The 22373-nt window shown below is 34.5% G+C and overlaps 1 protein-coding gene across 7 annotated transcripts in view; it reads right to left on the reverse strand.

The window, feature by feature from the left end:
• The window catches only part of Stacl (SH3 and cysteine-rich domain-containing protein), a 171201-nt gene that overhangs the window by 61296 nt on the left and 87532 nt on the right, over positions 1 to 22373 (reverse strand). For all 7 annotated transcript variants that reach the window (XM_076497426.1, XM_076497428.1, XM_076497427.1 and 4 more), the window contains exons 3-7: positions 17831 to 17900; positions 16954 to 17106; positions 12874 to 13038; positions 9825 to 9905; positions 1460 to 1630 (exon numbers count right to left, since the gene is read on the reverse strand). In XM_076497426.1, coding sequence (XP_076353541.1) covers positions 1460 to 1630; positions 9825 to 9905; positions 12874 to 13038; positions 16954 to 17106; positions 17831 to 17900 — 640 coding nt within the window. The remainder of the gene's footprint in view (positions 1 to 1459; positions 1631 to 9824; positions 9906 to 12873; positions 13039 to 16953; positions 17107 to 17830; positions 17901 to 22373) is intronic.

Consider the following 22373-nt stretch of genomic DNA (forward strand, 5'->3'; position numbering starts at 1 on the left):
TCTGGTTGACATCAAATCATGTTCAGTATTTTAATTTTGTATTTTGTTGTAGTAATATCCGTACATCAAATCATGTTCAGTATTTTAATTTTGTCTTTTGTTTAGTAATATCCGTATATTAAATCATGTTTAGTATCTTAATTTTGTTTATTGTTGTATATAATATCCGTACATTGGCTCTGGTTCATATCAAAGCACGATCAGTATTTTATTTTTGTCTATTGGTGTAGATATCTGGCTGTACAATAACTCTGGCTGAAACCAAATCAGTATTTTAATTTTGTATTTTGTTGTAGTAATATCCGTACATCAAATCATGTTCAGTATTTTAATTTTGTCTTTTGTTTAGTAATATCCGTATATTAAATCATGTTTAGTATCTTAATTTTGTTTATTGTTATATATAATATCCGTACATTGGCTCTGGTTCATATCAAAGCACGATCAGTATTTTATTTTTGTCTATTGGTGTAGATATCTGGCTGTACAATAACTCTGGCTGAAACCAAATCATTATTAGTAGAACAACGATTGATTATCTTGGTTTTGTTGGACTGTTAACATATTAGAGATTCGAGATATTTTGTAGAATAAAAACTGTTGACGCATTACATTATCGTCGAAATGTTAAGTTATTGTAGTAACAGCTAAAGAAATATATTCGAAAGATTACTGGAGGAGACAAATAAGTCAAAGCTTTCACAAAGGAATTTGATTAATGTTGCCAAACTTCAAGCCACCATCTTTGTTGCCTTGTTTTATCGCTTCTCGTTTTCGGAGTACATCTCAAACAAATTGTTTTATGAACATTTTGTCAACCCCGTTACCACAGCAACGCTTTGAGAAATAGCTCTCGTCTTTCGCTGTTTTACATTTGAAAGCGAATATCAAAAACTATCTCATCTTTTAAAGACATCCTTAAACGTTTTCCATCGTATAATCGGGGTAAGTTATGTCAGGCTTAGTTGGTATAAGTGCACTGCAGTGTTACTAAGGTTCAAAAGTTCAGTAGAATACTTAAACATCACAATGGTTCTTGGGAAAAAAAAACTAACAACCCAGCAACAACAAAAGCAAGTCAGCAAAGTGATTTAAATAGAGAAACTAACCCTAAGTACTTCCGATACAACAACGAAATACTTTTAACATGGATCAGCTACATTCTTAAGACAGAGTTAGACGTTGACGAAGGCAAAGTGCTAAACAGGTCCCAGTCTTCAAGCTACATAAATAAACAGTTGGGGAAGAGCTTCGTGCTAGAGTAATAAATGAAATAATTTTATAAAATAGAGGTCTTATGTACCATAGCTTTCTTGTATCTATGTTTAGACGTTTTACGTTATTAAAATAACTCTTTACTTCCTTATTTGCACTTGACCAATTTATGAATCATATTCCATATGGAACCACTCCCTATCTTTTAAAATTTTACACTGGTCGTTCTACCACTAAAACGTACCATTTGGAAAGACTCATTTTCTGAAATGGGTAGAGTAAATGGGTGGTGAGAAACTGGAGGAGGGGCTTTATCTGGACTGAGTGTCCTGATGAAGTTGGCCAAATCAGCTTCACTGTTGACCGCTCGGCTTGTACTGCAGATATTCTCGTAGTGGTCACCTTGTTCTCTAGCCTATTAAAGAAAAAAACAACGTAAAGCTGATTTAATGCTGTCAAACATGTATGTTCTATCTGAAAATACGATTTTTTATATACATACATTTAATTCTGTAAAAATTAATAAACTACATCATTTTATGAGTTATAGAATAAACACATTAATCACTATTAGAGTTTGACGGTTACAGAAGTTCGTGAACTAAAAGGTGATTCTTAAAAGGGTGTTTTAAGTCTAACGTTAACCATTCCAGTAGGTCACACATTGAAGGTTAACGATCTCAGGTTTATAAACTGAGTATTATATCTCCAAGTGGTTAACGTTTAAGAAGATGCTAAACTAGAGATGGTCTTTTCAAGTGGTTAACGGTTTTGGAGGTTAATAAACTAAAGAATATTTCTTCAAGTGGTTAACGATTTTCGAGGTTAATAAGCAAAATAATCTCTTCAAGTGGTTAACGGTTTTGGAGATTAATAAACTAAAATAACCTCTTCAAGTGGTTAACGATTTTGGAGGTTAATAAACTAAAGATGATCTCTTCAAGTGATTAACGGTTTTGGAGGTTAATAAACTAAAGATGATCTCTTCAAGTGGTTAACGGTTTTGGAGGTTAATAAACTAAAGATAATCAATTCAAGTGGTTAATAAACTTTGTTCATACATGAATAAATAAAAATCATTACTAACTTCTCACATACTCTTACTTGACCAAAAAGTTGGAACTGGTTATTAGTGGTAGTAAAACTGGTTATTAGTAACAGTAAAACTGGTTATTAGTAATAGTAAAACTGGGTTTTAGTAATAGTAAAATTGGGTTTTAGTAATAGTAAAACTGGTTATTAGTAATAGTAAAACTGGTTATTAGTAATAGTAAAACTGGTTATCAGTAATAGTAAAACTGGGTTTTAGTAATAGTAAAACTGGTTATTAGTAATAGTAAAACTGGTTATTAGTAATAGTAAAACTGGGTTTTAGTAATAGTAAAACTTGTTATTAGTAATAGTAAAACTGGTTTTAGTAATAGTAAAACTGGTTATTAGTAATAGTAAAACTGGTTATTAGTAATAGTAAAACTGGGTTTTAGTAATAGTAAAACTGGTTATTAGTAATAGTAAAACTGGGTTTTAGTAATAGTAAAACTGGTTATTAGTAATAGTAAAACTGGGTTTTAGTAATAGTAAAACTTGTTATTAGTAATAGTAAAACTAGGTTTTAGTAATAGTAAAACTGGTTATTAGTAAGTAAAACTGTAAGTAATAGTAAAACTGGTTTTAGTAATAGTAAAACTGGTTATTAAAATAAAAACTGGTTATTAGTAATAGTAAAACTGGGTTTTAGTAATAGTAAAACTGGTTATTAGTAATAGTAAAACTGGGTTTTAGTAATAGTAAAACTGGTTATTAGTAATAGTAAAACTGGGTTTTAGTAATAGTAGAAATGGGTTTTAGTAATAGTAAAACTGGTTATTAGTAATAGTAAAACTGGGTTTTAGTAATAGTAAAACTGGTTATTAGTAATAGTAAAACTGGTTATTAGTAATAGTAAAACTGGTTTTAGTAATAGTAAAACTGGGTTTTAGTTTTAGTAATAGTAAAACTGGTTATTAGTAATAGTAAAACTGGTTATTAGTAATAGTAAAACTGGGTTTTAGTAATAGTAAAACTGGTTATTAGTAATAGTAAAACTGGGTTTTAGTAATAGTAAAACTGGGTTTTAGTAATAGTAAAACTGGTTATTAGTAATAGTAAAACTGGTTATTAGTAATAGTAAAACTGGTTTTAGTAAAACTGGTTAGTAAAACTGGTTATTAATAGTAAAACCGGTTATTAGTAAAAGTAAAACTGGTTATTAGTAATAGTAAAACTGGTTAGTAATAGTAATAGTAAAAAAACTGGTTATTAGTAATAGTAAAACTGGGTTTTAGTAATAGTAAAACTGGTTATTAGTAATAGTAAAACTGGTTTTATTAGTAATAATAAAACTGGTTATTAGTAATAGTAAAACTGGTTATTAGTAATAGTAAAACTGGTTATTAGTAATAGTAAAACTGGGTTTTAGTAATAGTAAAACTGGTTATTAGTAATAGTAAAACTGGGTTTTAGTAATAGTAAAACTGGTTATTAGTAATAGTAAAACTGGGTTTTAGTAATAGTAAAACTGGTTATTAGTAATAGTAAAACTGGGTTTTAGTAATAGTAAAACTGGTTATTAGTAATAGTAAAACTGGGTTTTAGTTATAGTAAAACGCGGTTCGAGTTTTACTCGAATAATAGGATTTGAAATACGTTAACATTAACTGTTGTAGCCATTTTCGTTTGACTGCCTCTTAGTGGTACAGCGGTATGTCTGCGGTCTGACACCACTAAAAATAGGTTTCGATACCCGTGGCGGGCAAAGCACAGATAGCCCATTGCGTAACTTTGTGCTTAATTACAAACAAACGAATCCGTTTTACTATACAGTAAGTAGGATGCTTGATAAAGGCAGACCTCGAGATAAACACGATCAGTTCACAAATGTGGACAGTGATAAATTGTTAAAGGCAAAATGAATGTTCTGCAGACAACAGTATTATTGGGCGGAAGTACAGCGGAAAAATCACGCTGTTGATTAGAATTATTGTAAAAACTGTGGTTGGACTAAAATATTACGAAAGTCGAATCTTTTTTTGGCAGAAGCCTCATAGTGCTATGTTGTTTGAAAGGGGCATTGAAAACATTGGTGAGATAATATTGTGAAAATTGTATTATTGGTTAGAATCGATGTCACTTCCGCATAAAGCATAGTCTAAACTTAAAGTCACGTGACGAACGCACGAAACGTCATTGCAGAAATTCTACTTGTTTCGGAAATCTTTTCCGACGTTTACTTAATATACGAATAGCTCCATAGAGCTTCTGCTTCTAGCCACCAGGTGCTTGGTGACGTAATGTTTATACCTTGCTGAGACTCATGTTTTACAAATAGTACTATCAGTGATCAGTGCATAATAGCTTTATCAAAAATTACATTAAATTAAATCTATCCTTATTTATTTTGTAATATGTGAGAAATAGTTAATAAAATGCTCGTCAGGTGATTGTGAAAATGTTTTATCTGTGTGTGTGTGTGTGTGTGTTGTTGCCCAGCTAAAGAAATCGAGGTACTTCCTAAACATTCCTGTTTCATGGATGTCTTTAGACATTTGTAACGAAGCACGTGAGGTCGTTTGATGGTGAAGATAAAAACACAGAAATAACTGGAAGTTATTCTGTAGTTGCTATATCCGTCTTACCTACACTGGTGACGCTACAGGTGAAATTTATTCGATAGCGTGTCTAAGATCCAAAAAGTTCAAATATTTATAAAAAAATACCCCCTTTCCAGGAAGCTGGCTGCTGGCCTGAAGCTACTTGAAAGTTCTCTCTTCTGACTTCAACAAAGCCAAGAAGGGGAACCATACAGTGCATTTGTTTAAATAAATCGCTTACATATTTACTAACATTTTAACGATATTCGTAGTATTTTAAGTGTTTTGAAACATGCAAAAAATGCATTAATTTAAAATATTTTTCACTACTGTACTTTAATTTTAGGTTATAAAGTCTATAAATCAGCAAGGAGATGAAGGTTATGATATAGATCAGCCAGAAGATGAAGATTATGAAGTCTATATATCAGCTAAGAGATGAATATTACAAAGTCTATAGATCAGCTAGGAGATTAAGGTTACAAAGCCTATATATCAGCCAGGAGATGAAGGTTACAAAGTCAATAGATCAGCCTAAAGATGAAGGTTATCAAATCTACAGATCAGCCAGGATATAAATATTATAAAGTCTATAGGTCAGCAAGGAAGAGAAAGATATAAAGTCAAAACATTTTGCCTAGAGATACAGGTTATGACATCAACTTAAGTTCATATACATTTTGCCTAGAGATACAGGTTATGACATCAACTTAAGTTCATATACATTTTGCCTAGAGATACAGGTTATGACATCAACTTAAGTTCATATACAGGACTAACTTTACACACCTTTCTTTGCAAGATCTCCTTTTCTTATTGTGAACTTACACCAGTTATCTCTCTTCTACCCAAAATTTTAATGTCTAAATTTCCTGATACCATGAATTCCTCTTATCATCCTCCAGGCCATCATTTTTTCTCTTCTACTGACCTGTTTCATGATTTTTCATTACCAGGACTTATATTTTCTTTCTATTCTACTGCCATTCACAATACTTCAACTCTCTCTTTCTTCTAATACCTTGTTTTATTGTTATGACAAACATCCCCATGACCTCTACTCTCTCTCTTCCACTGCCTTGGTTTATTGTTGTAACTAACATCCCCATGACTTCAACTCTCCTTCTGTTCCCTATTTCATTGTTGTAACTAACATCCACACGTACACTACTTTTCTCTTCCACTGCCTTGTTACATTGTTGTAACTAGCATCCCCATGACTTCTACTCTCTCTCTTCTACTGCCTTGTTTTATTGTTGTAACTAACATCCCCATGACTTCTACTCTCTCTTCCACTGCCTTGTTTCATTGTTGTAACTAACATCCACATGACTTCTACTCTCTCTTCCACTGCCTTGTTACATTGTTGTAACTAGCATCCCCATGACTTCTACTCTCTCTTGCCTTGTTTTATTGTTGCCTAACATCCCCATTTATCTCTTCTTCTGCTGCCTTTGTTTATTGTTGTAACTAACATCCCCATGACTTCTACTCTCTTTCTGTTTCATTGTTTCTAACATCCCCATGACTAACATCCGCACGTTGTACTAACATCCCCATGACTTCTTTTCTCTTCTTCTGCCTTGTTTCATTGTTTGTAACTAACATCCCCATGACCTCTACTCTCTCTTTCCACTGCCTTGGTTTGTTGTTTGTTGTAACTAACATCCCCATGACTTCTACTCTCTCTCTTGTACCTTGTTTCATTGTTGTAACTAACATCCACACGTACACTACTTCTTCTCTTCCACTGCCTTGTTACATTGTTGTAACTAACATCCCCATGACCTCTACTCTCTCTCTTCTGCCTTTGTTTTATTGTTGTAACTAACATCCCCATGACTTCTACTCTCTTCTCTGCTTGTTTTATTGTTATAACTAACCTTGTTTTCTCTTCTATTGTTTTATTGTTGTAACTAACATCCACATGACTTCTACTTCTTCTTTCCACTGCCTTGTTTTTTCATTGTTGTAACTAACATCCCCATGACTTCTACTCTCTCTTCTGCTGCCTTTGTTTCATTGTTGTAACTAACATCCCCATGACTTCTACTCTCTTCTGCTGCCTTTGTTTCGTTGTAACTAACATAACTAACATCCCCATGAATCTAACATCCCCATGCTCTCTCTCTTCCACTGCCTTGTTTCATTGTTGTAACTAACATCCCTGATTAGCTCTCTCTTCCACTGCTCTCTTCTGTTTCTACTTGTTTTTCGTTGTTATAACTAACATCCCTATGACTTCTACTCTCTCTCTTCCACTGCCTTGTTTCATTGTTGTAACTAACATCCACACGTACACTACTTCTTCTCTTCCACTGCCTTGTTACATTGTTGTAACTAACATCCCCATGACTCTATGACTCTCTTCTCTGCTTGGTTTGTTGTTGTGACTAACATCCTTATGATTTCCTTTTGTGTTACATTGTTGTAACTAACATCCCTATGACTCTCTCTTCTTCCACTGCCTTGTTTCATTGTTATAACTAACATCCCTATTGGTACTCTAACTCTCTTGTCTCCACTGACTCTTTGTTTCATTTTGTTTATTGTTAACTAACATCCCCATGACTTCTACTCTCTTTCTTCCACTGCATCTTGTTTTACTATTGTTGTAACTAACATCCCATGACTTCTACTCTCTCTTCTACTGCCTTGTTTTATTGTTGTAACTAACATCCCCATGACTTCTACTCTCTCTCTTCCACTGCCTTGGTTTATTGTTGTAACTAACATCCCTATTACTTCAACTCTCTCTTCTGTTCCCTTGTTTCATTGTTATAACTAACATCCCTATGACCTCTACTCTCTCTACTCCACTGCCTTGGTTTATTGTTGTAACTAACATTCCCATGACTTCTACTCTCTCTTCTACTGCCTTGTTTCATTGTTGTAACTAACATCTTCACGTACACTACTTCTTCTCTTCCACTGCCTTGTTACATTGTTGTAACTACCATCCCCATGACTTCTACTCTCTCTTCACTGCCTTGTTACATTGTTGTAACTAACATCCCCATGACTTCTACTCTCTCTTCCACTGCCTTGTTTATTGTTGTAACTAACATCCCTATTACTTCAACTCTCTCTTCTGTTCCCTTGTTTCATTGTTATAACTAACATCCCCATGACTTCTACTCTCTCTTCTACTGCCTTGTTACATTGTTGTAACTAACATCCCCATGACTTCTACTCTCTCTTCTACTGCCTTGTTTCATTGTCGTAACTAACATCCCCATGACTTCTACTCTCTCTCTTCCACTGCCTTGTTTCATTGTTGTAACTAACATCCCCATGACTTCTACTCTCTCTTCCCACTGCCTTTGTTTCATTGTTGTAACTAACATCCCCATGACTCTACTCTCTCTTCCACTGCCTTGTTTCGTTGTTTCTAACTAACATCCCCATGACTTCTACTCTCTTCCACTGCCTTGTTACATTGTTGTAACTAACATCCCCATGACCTCTACTCTCTCTCTTCCACTGCCTTGGTTTATTGTTGTAACTAACATCCCTATTACTTCAACTCTCTCTTCTGTTCCCTTGTTTCATTGTTATAACTAACATCCCTATGACCTCTACTCTCTCTACTCCACTGCCTTGGTTTATTGTTCTAACTAACATCCCCATGACTTCTACTCTCTCTTCTACTGTCTTGTTTCATTGTTGTAACTAACATCTTCATGACTTCTACTCTCTTTCTTCTGCCTTGTTACATTGTTGTAACTAACATCCCATGACCTCTAACTCTCTCTTCTCCTGCTTGTTTATTTGTCGTAACTAACACTCTCTATGACTCTCAACTCTCTCTTCTGTTCCTTGTTTCATTGTTATAACTTCAACATCCTCATGACTCTACTCTCTCTTCTGCTGCCTTGTTTTGTTGTTGTAACTAACATTCCTATGACTTCTACTCTCTCTTCTGCTGCTTGTTACATTGTTGTAACTAACATCTCTCATGACTTCTACTCTCTCTTCTACTGCCTTGTTACATTGTTGTAACTAACATCCCCATGACCTCTACTCTCTCTCTTCCACTGCCTTTGTTTATTGTCGTAACTAACATCTCTCATGACTTCAACTCTCTCTTTCTGTTCCCTTGTTTCATTGTTATAACTAACATCCCTATGACCTCTACTCTCTCTACTCCACTGCCTTGGTTTATTGTTGTAACTACCATTCCTCATGACCTCAACTCTTTCTCTTCTACTACTGCCTTGTTTCATTGTCGTAACTACCACTCTCGTGACCTCAACTCTCTCTCTTCTACTGCCTTGTTTCATTGTCGTAACTACCACTCTCGTGACCTCAACTCTTTCTCTTCTACTGCCTTGGTTCATTCTTGTTAGACGTTGTTAGACATGTCGGTACAGAAAGCGGAAATATTGACCATTTATGTTTCTCTACGATACTCGGGTCAGCTTCTTTTTTTCTCTGAACGAAATTAAATATTAAAATAATGAAAGAATAGCGATTTCATTATAACGTTATTTCATATACGACAGATGAGGTAGGCAAGTAGCCCTTACGACTTAACAACTGCCGATCAGAGGCAGAGTTCCTGTTGACTATGCGCATACCATTATCGAATGACTGAAATGAAAATAGCTATATCGCCTTCTCTAATGAAAGTGTGCACAGTGTTTGGAGCAACATATGGCGGCTTAAGTCTTAGCTTGTCAATCAGCAGCCTGGAACACTTACCATTAGCACATGCCCGGCCTCTAACACATTAAACAATAATTTTTAGTATTATGGTTTATGAGTCGAATACAAGTTTGATCAATATTGTTTGTAATTCAACTAACCTATTGTTAGTATTCACTGTATGATTGGTATAAGTACAATAAACAGTCATTATTTTAACACAAGAGAAAGACACTACACGGTGAGTTCTCAGTCTTTAGCAGTACATCGAGTGAAGTTACTCTATCTAAACGAATATTTTTATTAAATTTATAGCACAAAGGGACTGTTTACCTTGTTTGACAGAAGACTGGCAGCCGACAAGATGGACTCGGATATAGTCTGACTTAGGTCAGTGTAAACCTCTTCGAGCTCCTGTACAAACAAATATAACCACTGAAAGAATTTTCATTAAATAACTTATTGTATATAGATAAATCAACGTGGGGTTTGTTGACTAAAATGATTTAAACCTCTCTAGAAAGTTACGAAGGAAAATTTTCTAAGAATGACTTTCTAGCAAGAGTTACGAAGAGTGATTGTCTTAGAGTGGTTTTGTAAAAAGAGTTATGAAGAATTACTCTAAATATCACATTATAGTAAGTTATGAAGGATGATTCTCTCAGAGCACGTTTCTAGTAAGCTGTAAAAGACAAGTCTCTAATAATGACATTATAGTAAGAGTTATGAAATATGAATCTCCAAGAACGAGTTTCTAGTAAGAGTTATGAAATATAAATCTCTAGGACGAGTTTCTAGTAAGAGTTATGAATGAAAATATTTCTAAGCGTGACTTTCTAGTGAGGGTTAATAAGGATGGCTCTTTAAGAGTGACTTTCTAGTAAGAGTTTTGTAGGATAATCCTTAAGGGTGACTTTCTACAATTAGTTATTAAGGATGAATCTCTAAAAGGGAGTTTATAGTAAGGGCTATGAAGAATGGCTCTCTGAAGATGACACTTAAAAAGTTATTTTGGCCATCAACAGTAATCGTCGGTTTCGAGAATGACGTAAATCAAAACCATTTGTTGAAATGGTATTAATGTAAATGCATAGACTGTAACTTTCTTGTCATAAATATAAGGATATTAAACAAGAAAAGTTTTCCATCTTGTTGAATGGAAAGAAACGATTGTAAGAAGACACTTATCATCCGAAATTTTACTCCCCTTTAAAAAAAAAAGAGAATATTTCTGAAAAAAAATCATCAACGTTTTTGAGAATCAAATCAAACAAATCTAAGATTTGGCATTGTTTGTGTGATGCAAGATAAATTATAGTACATTCAAGTGAATTAAAACAATACTATTCGTGGAAATTAATTCATGGATAGTGCATTCATCCTTTCACTTAGGTTATAGATCCGATAATCGGCGTCAATACTCATTAACAGAAAGAACCCTGGGCGAAGTTACATCTTTATTTCCCTAACTGAAATATATATATTTGAAAATACAAGTAAACAATTAAAAAATAAAAGAATAATCTGACCATTTGACGAAATAAATAAAGATACAAGAAAATGGCAATGTACACGCTGTATTAATCTGGATACTCTCATGGTGTAATAAACTATATCAATCTGGATACTCTGATGGTGTAGTAAACTATACCAATCTGGATACTCTGATGGTGTAATAAACTATATCAATCTGGATACTCTGATGGTGTAATAAACTATATCAATCTGGATACTCTGATGGTGTAATAAACTATACCAATCTGGATACTCTGATGGTGTAGTAAACTATACCAATCTGGATACTCTGATGGTGTAATAAACTACACCAATTTGGATACTCTGATGGTGTAGTAAACAAAACCAATCTGGATACTCTGATGGTGCAGTAAACTATACCAATTTGGATACTCTGATGGTGTAGTAAACTATACCAATCTGGATACTCTGATGGTGTTTTAAACTATACCAATCTGGATACTCTGATGATGTTTTAAACTATACCAATCTGGGTACTCTGATGGTGTAGTAAACTATACCAATCTGGATACTCTGATGGTGTAGTAAACTATACCAATCTGGATACTCTGATGGTGTAGTAAACTATACCAATCTGGATACTCTGATGGTGTAGTAAACTATACCAATCTGGATACTCTGATGGTTTAATAAACTACACCAATTTGGATACTCTGATGGTGTAGTAAAACAAAACCAATCTGGATACTCTGATGGTGCAGTAAACTATACCAATTTGGATACTCTGATGGTGTCGTAAACTATACCAATCTGGATACTCTGATGGTGTTTTAAACTATACCAATCTGGATACTCTGATGATGTTTTAAACTATACCAATCTGGGTACTCTGATGGTGTAGTAAACTATACCAATCTGGATACTCTGATGGTGTAGTAAACTATACCAATCTGGATACTCTGATGGTGTAGTAAACTATACCAATCTGGATACTCTGATGGTGTAATAAACTACACCAATTTGGATACTCTGATGGTGTAGTAAACAAACCAATCTGGATACTCTGATGGTGCAGTAAACTATACCAATTTGGATACTCTGATGGTGTAGTAAACTATACCAATCTGGATACTCTGATGGTGTTTTTAAACTATACCAATCTGGATACTCTGATGATGTTTTAAACTATACCAATCTGGGTACTCTGATGGTGTAGTAAACTATACCAATCTGGATACTCTGATGGTGTAGTAAACTATACCAATCTGGATACTCTGATGGTGTAGTAAACTATACCAATCTGGATACTCTGATGGTGTAGTAAACTATACCAATCTGGATACTCTGATGGTTTAATAAACTACACCAATTTGGATACTCTGATGGTGTAGTAAACAAAACCAATCTGGATACTCTGATGGTGCAGTAAACTATACCAATTTGGATACTCTGATGGTGTCGTAAACTATACCAATCTGGATACTCTGATGGTGTTTTAAACTATACCAATCTGGATACTCTGATGATGTTTTAAACTATACCAATCTGGGTACTCTGATGGTGTAGTAAACTATACCAATCTGGATACTCTGATGGTGTAGTAAACTATACCAATCTGGATACTCTGATGGTGTAGTAAACTATACCAATTTGGATACTCTGATGGTGTAGTAAACTATACCAATTTGGATACTCTGATGGTGTATTAAATTGCACCAATTTAGTGTGTACATACGTATTGAATTGTACAAAGTTAGATCACACTAAGAAATTTAATTTAAATCAAATGTAGGTTAATAAACCTAAGATGTTGACATAAACGTGTGTCCTCTACGTTTCAAGATATTCAATTCGGAAAAAGAGTTGGTTGGTCCACTTCTGATGTAAATGAATCATTTTTGCTTACCTCGAGTAGCATAGGAAGAGTCTGACAGTGGTAGTGTTCCAACATTCCATTCGTAGCATACAGCTGCTGGACATAGGCGTTGTGCATGTCGTAATACTCGGCTAACTGGCTGTGATTTCTTACAGTAAGAAGCTTCCGGTAGGCGTCGCTGTAGTCCTGATGACACTTCAAGACAAGAACCATTAACAACTCATTATGAAAAGAATGCATTTTTTTTTTCCTGTTAACATCTAAAAGCCAGATTATTTGTCAAGAGCTTTACAGCCTCTTGTAACTTAGCAACGATGTGGCCAACTGTTACCTTAGTCACTAAAAATGTCGTCTCCCAGCTGCAACTAACGGATATAACTTTGATACAGTCGTGACATAGAGGCGATATAATTAAGTGTCACCTTGGTGACTCCATGTCGTCTCCCAGCTGCAACAGCTTTGATACAGTCGTAGCTCAGAGAAGACGATGCTAACTGTTACTTTAATCAATCGAAACGTCGACTCCCAGGTGCAATGGACACATATAACTTTGATACAGTCGTGGCTCAGAGGAGACATGACAAACTGTCATTTTAGTGATTCTATACGTCGTCTCAAAGCTACAAGAGACGATAGCTACTTTTTTCTAAACTATTATCTTTGTTATCACTTGAAATTTTTCTTTTATTATACTTATATCAAATACGAAAAAATAGAGGCATTATATTTGTAAGATTTTTAGTTAATGTTTTGATGATTTGGTCGTAAAAATATATATCTTATAGACAAAAACGTCATAACTTATGTATATGAAACGTTACAGACGCATTTAAATGATATATTTTGTTCTGATTTGTATGGCCGCACATAGTCTGGTTCCAAATCAAACAGATTTACTGGAATTCAAAAGACCACGTGCTACTTCCAGTCCTGGATACCCGCGTGACTGAGACAGAGCTCAAATAAGTCATTTTCAACCCATATAGTTACTTACTTGTCTATAAAACCTGATGAAACTGGAGTAAAACGAGACCAGATATTTAGTGATTTTCAAAGTTACCTGTTTATATAACCTGATGAGACTAGAGTAAAACGAGACCAGATATTTAGTGATTTTCAAAGTTACCTGTTTATATAACCTGATGAGACTAGAGTAAAACGAGACCAGATATTTAGTGATTTTCAAAGTTACCTGTTTATATAACCTGGTGAAACTGGAGTAAAACGAGACCAGATATTTAGTGATTTTCAAAGTTACCTGTTTATATAACCTGGTGAAACTGGAGTAAAACGAGACCAGATATTTAGTGATTTTCAAAGTTACCTGTTTATATAACCTGATGAGACTAGAGTAAAACGAGACCAGATATTTAGTGATTTTCAAAGTTACCTGTTTATATAACCTGGTGAAACTGGAGTAAAACGAGACCAGATATTTAGTAATTTTCAAAGTTACCTGTTTATATAACCTGATGAGACTAGAGTAAAACGAGACCAGATATTTCATACTTTCCAAACTTACCTGTTTATGAGACTGAAGTAAAACGAGACTTTGCCGTTAATACCTTTGTATAAACAGGTCAACGTATATAGTTGTAAAATCTGATGACTTTGTGTATTGTTGAATTTTCGCACAAAGCTACTCGACAACTACCTGCGCTAGTTGACCCTAATTTAGCAGTGATGGACTAGAGAGAAACTAACTAGTCAACACCGCCCATCACCAACATTTGGGCTACTCTTTTATTGGAATTGACTGTAACATTATAACTCCTGCTTGGCTGAAAAGGCGAACATATTCAACGATATCCGCAGATTGTGAGTTGAGCGCCCTAACCACCATACCATGCCAGGTTTATCAGTGTACACTGAAGTAAAATAAATCATTACCATTAGTAAATATGTAAAAATACACTTATAAGGTTCAGTTCTTTACTTTTCTCCTACAATAATATACATGTTTACATCACGAACTAATCAAAGAGGGTTAATTATTTTGGGTTACACCGCACTTAGGTTCAGATTACAAATATCTGTGGAACATTAAACAAGGTTTTTCCTCTTAGTATCTTTGGAATAAAATATATACGTAAACATAACACGTTAGCTGTGTATTTAAACATTACTGGACTGAGGCGACACCACCGTTACAAGATAGATAGTAATGCTACAAAAACAATCTCCACTCTAAAGACGTTCAACAAATACGTCTCCAGAGTAACAATATTGTACAGTAAATATATATATTAGGTTGAGGAATAATTCGTGAGCGTTTTTAAATAATTTCATTCAAGCATTACATGCAAGACTATACAATACTTCAATGCATGAACACATTACACCCAAAACATTTATTATGATACTTTATTTCATGTAATACGTAGGTATATAGTATGCATTGTTTTAAACGAAATTGCAAGAAATTAAATGCGAAAAGCAGATGGTGTCGAAAATGCTCGATTTTGTCCACTTGGCATTCCATTTAATGAGCTGAAAATAAAAGCAAAAATTAAAGACATATGAAAATCAAACACACCATCTATTAGAGCAAAAAATTATCTACCAAATGACATGAAATATTTTGCGAAAGCGTTTCATTTATGAATATATTTGTTTAACTTGAAAAAAACGCTCACGAATTATTCCTCAACCCAATACAATAAACAATGTCTCCATAGTACGATATTTAACACAGTAACAGTATTTCATATACACTGTCCCCCTGTCAATTATAATCAACAAAAACGTCTCCACAGTAACAATATTTCACAGGCATTGCTTCCATAGTAATGACATTCAACAACCACAGTCTCCACAGAATATATTCAATTCGCATTTCTACAGGGAAACTATATCCAAGAGACATCGTCTCTGTAGTAGCGCTGTTCCCATAGTAACAATATTCACAGAAAGGTTGTGTCACTTAGTTATTGATGTCATCTACCAGCCGCGATTGTCATAACAATTATTAAAATGATGGCTAAAATAATCTTACAATAACAGCTGAAGGGGTCTCGGACAGAAGCCATCTTCACATTGTTAAAGTTAACTGGAAGAGAGAAGGTGGTTAACCAGATTACGTCAGCGTCATTAAACACTGTAGTATAGCTCTCATCCTGAAGCTGTGAACTTGTTACATCGCTTCAGGTTTCTTGTTTATGAAAAGTGATCCTATTTGCTCAAATCCTTGTGACAGTCACTATACATCCACCAACATTCGGTTTTTGGCACGTCTCCAAACACAGATTGCCTGCAGCTGACATCTTGGATATTACAGAAGTCCAGTTGGTTCACAGCCAACGTTTTCTTTCAGCGGTTGTTCATTAAGTTTGGGAAAAATTACTTGTAACAACGGAACTAGCAGCTTTTGATCTACTCGAACCTTATGTAAACCCAACACACCTGACTAACGAACGGAGCTATGCCAAGATCTTCGGAACTTCCAAGATGGCGGCAAAGAATAAGTTTTAGTTAATTTATTGCCAAACCACTAGTTATTTTTAAATATCAACACATATACTAAAGTTTTGTATTTTAACATTAATTTGTTAAGTTAGTCAATGGTTGTTTGTGACCCTTTAAGGAAAACTTAATCATTAAGAGACTTTTGTTTGTTCTTAGAATTTCGTGCAAAGCTACTTGAGGGCTATCTGCGCTAATCGTCCCTAATTTAGCAGTGTAAGACTAGAGGGAAGGCAGCTAGCCATCACCACCCACCGCCAACTCTTTGGCTACTCTTTTACCAACGAATAGTGGGATTGACCGTCACACTATAGCGCCCGTATGACTGGGAGGGCGAACATGTTTGGTGCGATTGGGATTCAAACCCGCGACCCTCGGATTACGAGTCGAACGCCTTAACACGCTTGGCCATGCCGGGCCACATTAAAAGACTTAACAGACTAACAAAGAAACTAATCCTCTTTGTATCTCAAGGACACAATTGCACACAATTTACGAATTCAATCATTACGAATGATAAAAATTCTAAGAACCCTTGATCTACTATAATGTAACTAAGGTCAGGAGTGAACATGCTTTCTCCAGGCTCCTTTAAAATAAAGTAAATCGATTTTTACTTTTCCTTCAACTCCTGGAAAGAAAACTCACCTTACTTAGAAGATTTTCTGCTTTACTGAGAACAGTTTCAAAACTCTCTCGGTGTAAAAAGATCTTCCTAGACTGGATTTTTCTATGGAAGGTCTTTTCTAATAACGTCATTCCAACTTGTCTACCAAGACTGCGAGCGATGTCTCCGTGAACCTACGTGTCATTACAAACAGATTCTCTCGAGTTTAAGGAAACCAAGGATTTCTTAGAAAAAAAAACAAACAGTAAAATATTGTAACTGAAATTTCATTAGAAACTGAAACGGATTCTCTCGAGTTTAAGAAAACTGAAGTATTATGAGTGAACTAAATATTTTAGCCAAAAGATCGTTACAAACAGAGAGAGACTCTATCGATTTTAAGGAAACTGGAGATTTCTTAGCAAAATAAAGTAAAATATTGAATTTGAAGTTTCATTATAAAGCGAAAGTTTTGGGTTTGGTTTGAAATTCGCGCAAAGCTACACGAGGGCTATCTGCGCTAACCGTCCCTAATTTAGCAGTGGAAGACAGCTAGTCATTACCACCTACTGCCAACTCTTGGGCTACTCTTTTACCAACGAATAGTGGGACTGACCGTCACATTATAACCCACCCATGGATGAAAGGGGGAGCCAGTTTGGTGTGATGAGAATTAGAACCCATGACCCTCGGATTACGAGTCGAATGCCTTAACCACCTAGCCAGAAAGAAATGAACTTAAATGAAATATCCATATATATGACAAATACGGTTTTGTATAACTTCGAACAGGTTCTTTTACTGTTCTAATATAACGATATATTTCTAAAACATTAAGTGAAATATGAAGTTCTAACTTGCTACAATCTACGTTTATTTACGAGGAACCATTCTTGGAAACAAAAAAAGCACACAAACCTGAGAGTCCACTTCAACTTCTTGCAGGAACACTTCCCAGGAGGCAAACAGACTGTTCTGGTAAGGCGGTCTTTTGGAAGAAAAAGAACGTTAGAACTTTTAAAATAGGACAATGTAACCTTTTATGTTACTCAAGTTATCTGTTGAAAGGATGAAAATCCATAAAATGAAGGAAAAATAGATATAAGGTAAAAGCAAAGGTATATGTGAAGTCTTCAATATATGTGGTAGCACTTGCGTAAAGCTCACAAAACGTTTTGGAAAATGTATAGTAATGTCTGTATCTTAGACATTACAAACAAATAATATTTTATCAGAAGTCTCCAACTAATAACTGTGTAATAGAAAACTTCCAGTTTTGGACTGAAAGCACTTCTGGTTTAGAATGTTGTCCAGGTTGAGACAAAGTAATCAGTAGTTCTGATGTAGAATGTTGTCCAGGTTGAGACAAAGTAATCAGTAGTTCTGATGTAGAATGTTGTCCAGATTGTGACAAAGTAATCAGTAGTTCTGATGTAGAATGTTGTCCAGGTTGTGACAAAGTAATCAGTAGTTCTGATGTAGAATGTTGTCCAGGTTGAGACAAAGTAATCAGTACTTCTGATGTAGAATGTTGTCCAAGTTGAGACAAAGTAATCAGTACTTCTGATGTAGAATGTTGTCCAGGTTGTGACAAAGTAATCAGTAGTTCTGATGTAGAATGTTGTCCAGGTTGAGACAAAGTAATCAGTAGTTCTGATGTAGAATGTTGTCCAAGTTGAGACAAAGTAATCAGTAGTTCTGATGTAGAATGTTGTCCAGGTTGAGACAAAGTAATCAGTAGTTCTGATGTAGAATGTTGTCCAGGTTGAGACAAAGTAATCAGTACTTCTGATGTAGAATGTTGTCCAAGTTGAGACAAAGTAATCAGTACTTCTGATGTAGAATGTTGTCCAGGTTGAGACAAAGTAATCAGTAGTTCTGATGTAGAATGTTGTCCAGGTTGAGACAAAGTAATCAGTAGTTCTGATGTAGAATGTTGTCCAGGTTGTGACAAAGTAATCAGTAGTTCTGATGTAGAATGTTGTCCAGGTTGTGACAAAGTAATCAGTAGTTCTGATGTAGAATGTTGTACAGGTTGAGACAAAGTAATCAGTAGTTCTGATGTAGAATGTTGTCCAAGTTGAGACAAAGTAATCAGTAGTTCTGATGTAGAATGTTGTCCAGGTTGAGACAAAGTAATCAGTACTTCTGATGTAGAATGTTGTCCAGGTTGAGACAAAGTAATCAGTACTTGTGATGTAGAATGTTGTCCAAGTTGAGACAAAGTAATCAGTACTTCTGATGTAGAATGTTGAGACAAAGTAATCAGTAGTTCTGATGTAGAATGTTGTCCAGGTTGAGACAAAGTAATCAGTAGTTCTGGTTTAGAATGTTGTCCAGGTTGAGACAAAGTAATCAGTAGTTCTGATGTAGAATGTTGTCCATGTTGAGACAAAGTAATCAGTACTTCTGATGTAGAATGTTGTCCTGGTTAAGACTAAGTAATTAGTAGTTCCAGTTTAGAATCCATAATCCAAGCTTGTTTACAGATAGCTACTGACACTCCATCAACCCAGGTCTGGTTATAAATATTTACAAGCATTCCCTACACAACTCACATTTGGTTACTAGTATTTGCTTATACTCCCTACACAACCCATATTTGTTTAGAGATGTTTACTGACACTCCCCGCACAACTCGCGACTGATTACAGATGTTGCAAGAGTAAAGATGTTAAATACAATATTTCTTTACTGCTTAAAATAATTTTGTTATTTTAAATAAAAAACTGTTATCAGTTCTTGCATTTATAAAGACAACTTTTGTAAAAGCCCTTAGTGACAAAACTGTGATGAACATTTAGACTAATACGAACGAGGAATCTAGTACAGGTTCAACAGTTTAATGACGTCTCAGGAGGATTAAGCCTAATGTTTATATTGCAGACGATCACGAACGAAAAGTTATAAATTATTCTATATGAGAATTTACTTCGAATTCTAACACTTATACTGATGTATATTTTAATATGATTTTTGAAATTAAATCAAAATCTAATGTTGTTTGTTAACATTAAAAGCTTATGTTTGTTTGTTTTAAGCACAAAATTACACTGTGCGCTGCCCACCACGGTTGCGAAAAACAATTTTTTGAGGTATAAGTCCGCATACATACTACTGTACCACTGATGGGGGGATGCTTATTGTAACGGATTTATCGTTACACGTTTATTTTAGTGCCTACACTTGTTTCATTACAGTTTTTATTTTTGCATGTGACATATATTACTGACGGTGTATTGCACAAGTTCCGCCTATTCTCGTAATTTATAGAAGGTTCTTGAGAATAAAAATCAACAATATTTGTTTTACGAAAGCCTACTAGAACATTGTTAAAATTTCTACAGACTCGTGTGATTCATACAAAAGCGGCTAGCCGAGAGACAGATTAGTATTATTATTCGTCAGGTACAGTCACTTTGCTATAGGCTTCGGAAGCTATAAATTTAACTAACGCCTATTAATAAAAAAACTACAGAGTTTGACCAGGAACGTTTATAGATTTCGAACATTACAAACCGTTCAACTTCAGTGTATTTCTTCGGACGTTATTATTTCTACGAGGACATTAAATATCTTCCTTGGTAAGAAGTGAACTTGTAAGCGGTGTGAGGCCAATCAAAAAACGACAGCTAGCTAGCTTAAGCGAGGTGTATGTGACAACATCAACTCAGAATTAATTTGCTCGTCGTGGACCTGGATCGTCGATAAAATATTCAGTTCTAAACCGAATAAAAGAATCAGTATTGTCTGTAATATGGAAAACTTGTACATAAATCATCATTTGTAGCAACTATAAGTAATAACTGTTATTATGGATTGTATTGTTTTCATATTAAAATATTTTTATGTTTATGTGTTTTCTTATAGCAAAGCCACATCGGCTATCTGCTGAGCCCACAGAGGGGAATCGAACAGAGTTTGACCAGGAACGTTTATAGATTTCGAACATTACAAACCGTTCAACTTCAGTGTATTTCTTCGGACGTTATTATTTCTACGAGGACATTAAATATCTTCCTTGGTAAGAAGTGAACTTGTAAGCGGTGTGAGGCCAATCAAAAAACGACAGCTAGCTAGCTTAAGCGAGGTGTATGTGACAACATCAACTCAGAATTAATTTGCTCGTCGTGGACCTGGATCGTCGATAAAATATTCAGTTCTAAACCGAATAAAAGAATCAGTATTGTCTGTAATATGGAAAACTTGTACATAAATCATCATTTGTAGCAACTATAAGTAATAACTGTTATTATGGATTGTATTGTTTTCATATTAAAATATTTTTATGTTTATGTGTTTTCTTATAGCAAAGCCACATCGGCTATCTGCTGAGCCCACAGAGGGGAATCGAACCCCTGATTTTAGCGTTGTAAGTCCGTAGACTTACCACTGTACTAGAGAGGAGCCTTTTGTGTTTAAAAAGGAAAATTGTGTGTATCAATCTTGTTGGCAAATACCATAAATGTGGTGAATGTTAACGAGTTAATTAACTTCTAAATTCAAATTTCCGATTATTTGAAATAGTAATATGTTAACATACGTAACGTAATAAATCGGAGACTCATCTGAAATAAATTATAATATGTAACATTATCTACAAGTAAGTAGTTCAAAAACAAAATCATTTTTTAATTATGTCAAACTAACTGGTAAAGTTGGAAAATTTCACGTAAACAGTGAGAATTTAAGGCGTATGTGTTTATAAACAAATAACTTATACTGTTGATTTTAAATGTAGAACTGTTTAGAAGGCAGAATATCATGTTTAATACGTTAAAACACACAGTAACTTAATTTTTAAAAAGTTTCTACATTCTAGAATTTTTCATTTTTCTTTCCAAGGTTTGAAACAACGGAAATGGGCGATGCTGACAAAGTTTTAATGCAACTCTAGAAACTATGATTAATCGTAGTATATCACAATTAAAACATAAAATCTACAAACTATGATGTACCGTAGTATATCACAATTAAAACATAAAACTATAGAAACTATGATGAACCGTAGTATATCACAATTAAAACATGAATAGATTTTCTTTCATCCTTGTTGTAGCTGAAACTAGTCACGCGCATGAAGATCAAATTAAATGTAAAAACAGTACTACTCCAATATTACAACAGTAAACTGTGAGTTCACTTCTCACACTACAAAAACAGTACTATTCCAATATTACAACAGTAAACTGTTAGTTCACTTCTCACACTACAAAAATAGTACTATTCCAATATTACAACAGTAAACTGTTAGTTCACTTCTCATACTACAAAAACAGTACTTTTCCAATATTACAACAGCAAACTGTTAGTTCACTTCTCACACTACAAAAACAGTACTATTCCAATATTATAACAGTAAACTGTTAGTTCACTTCTCAAACTACAAAAACAGTACTATTCCAATATTACAACACTAAACTGTGAGTTCACTTCTCACACTACAAATACAGTACTATTC

The sequence above is a fragment of the Tachypleus tridentatus genome, chromosome 4 (assembly GCF_004210375.1).
Source record: "Tachypleus tridentatus isolate NWPU-2018 chromosome 4, ASM421037v1, whole genome shotgun sequence".
Taxonomy (NCBI): domain Eukaryota; kingdom Metazoa; phylum Arthropoda; class Merostomata; order Xiphosura; family Limulidae; genus Tachypleus; species Tachypleus tridentatus.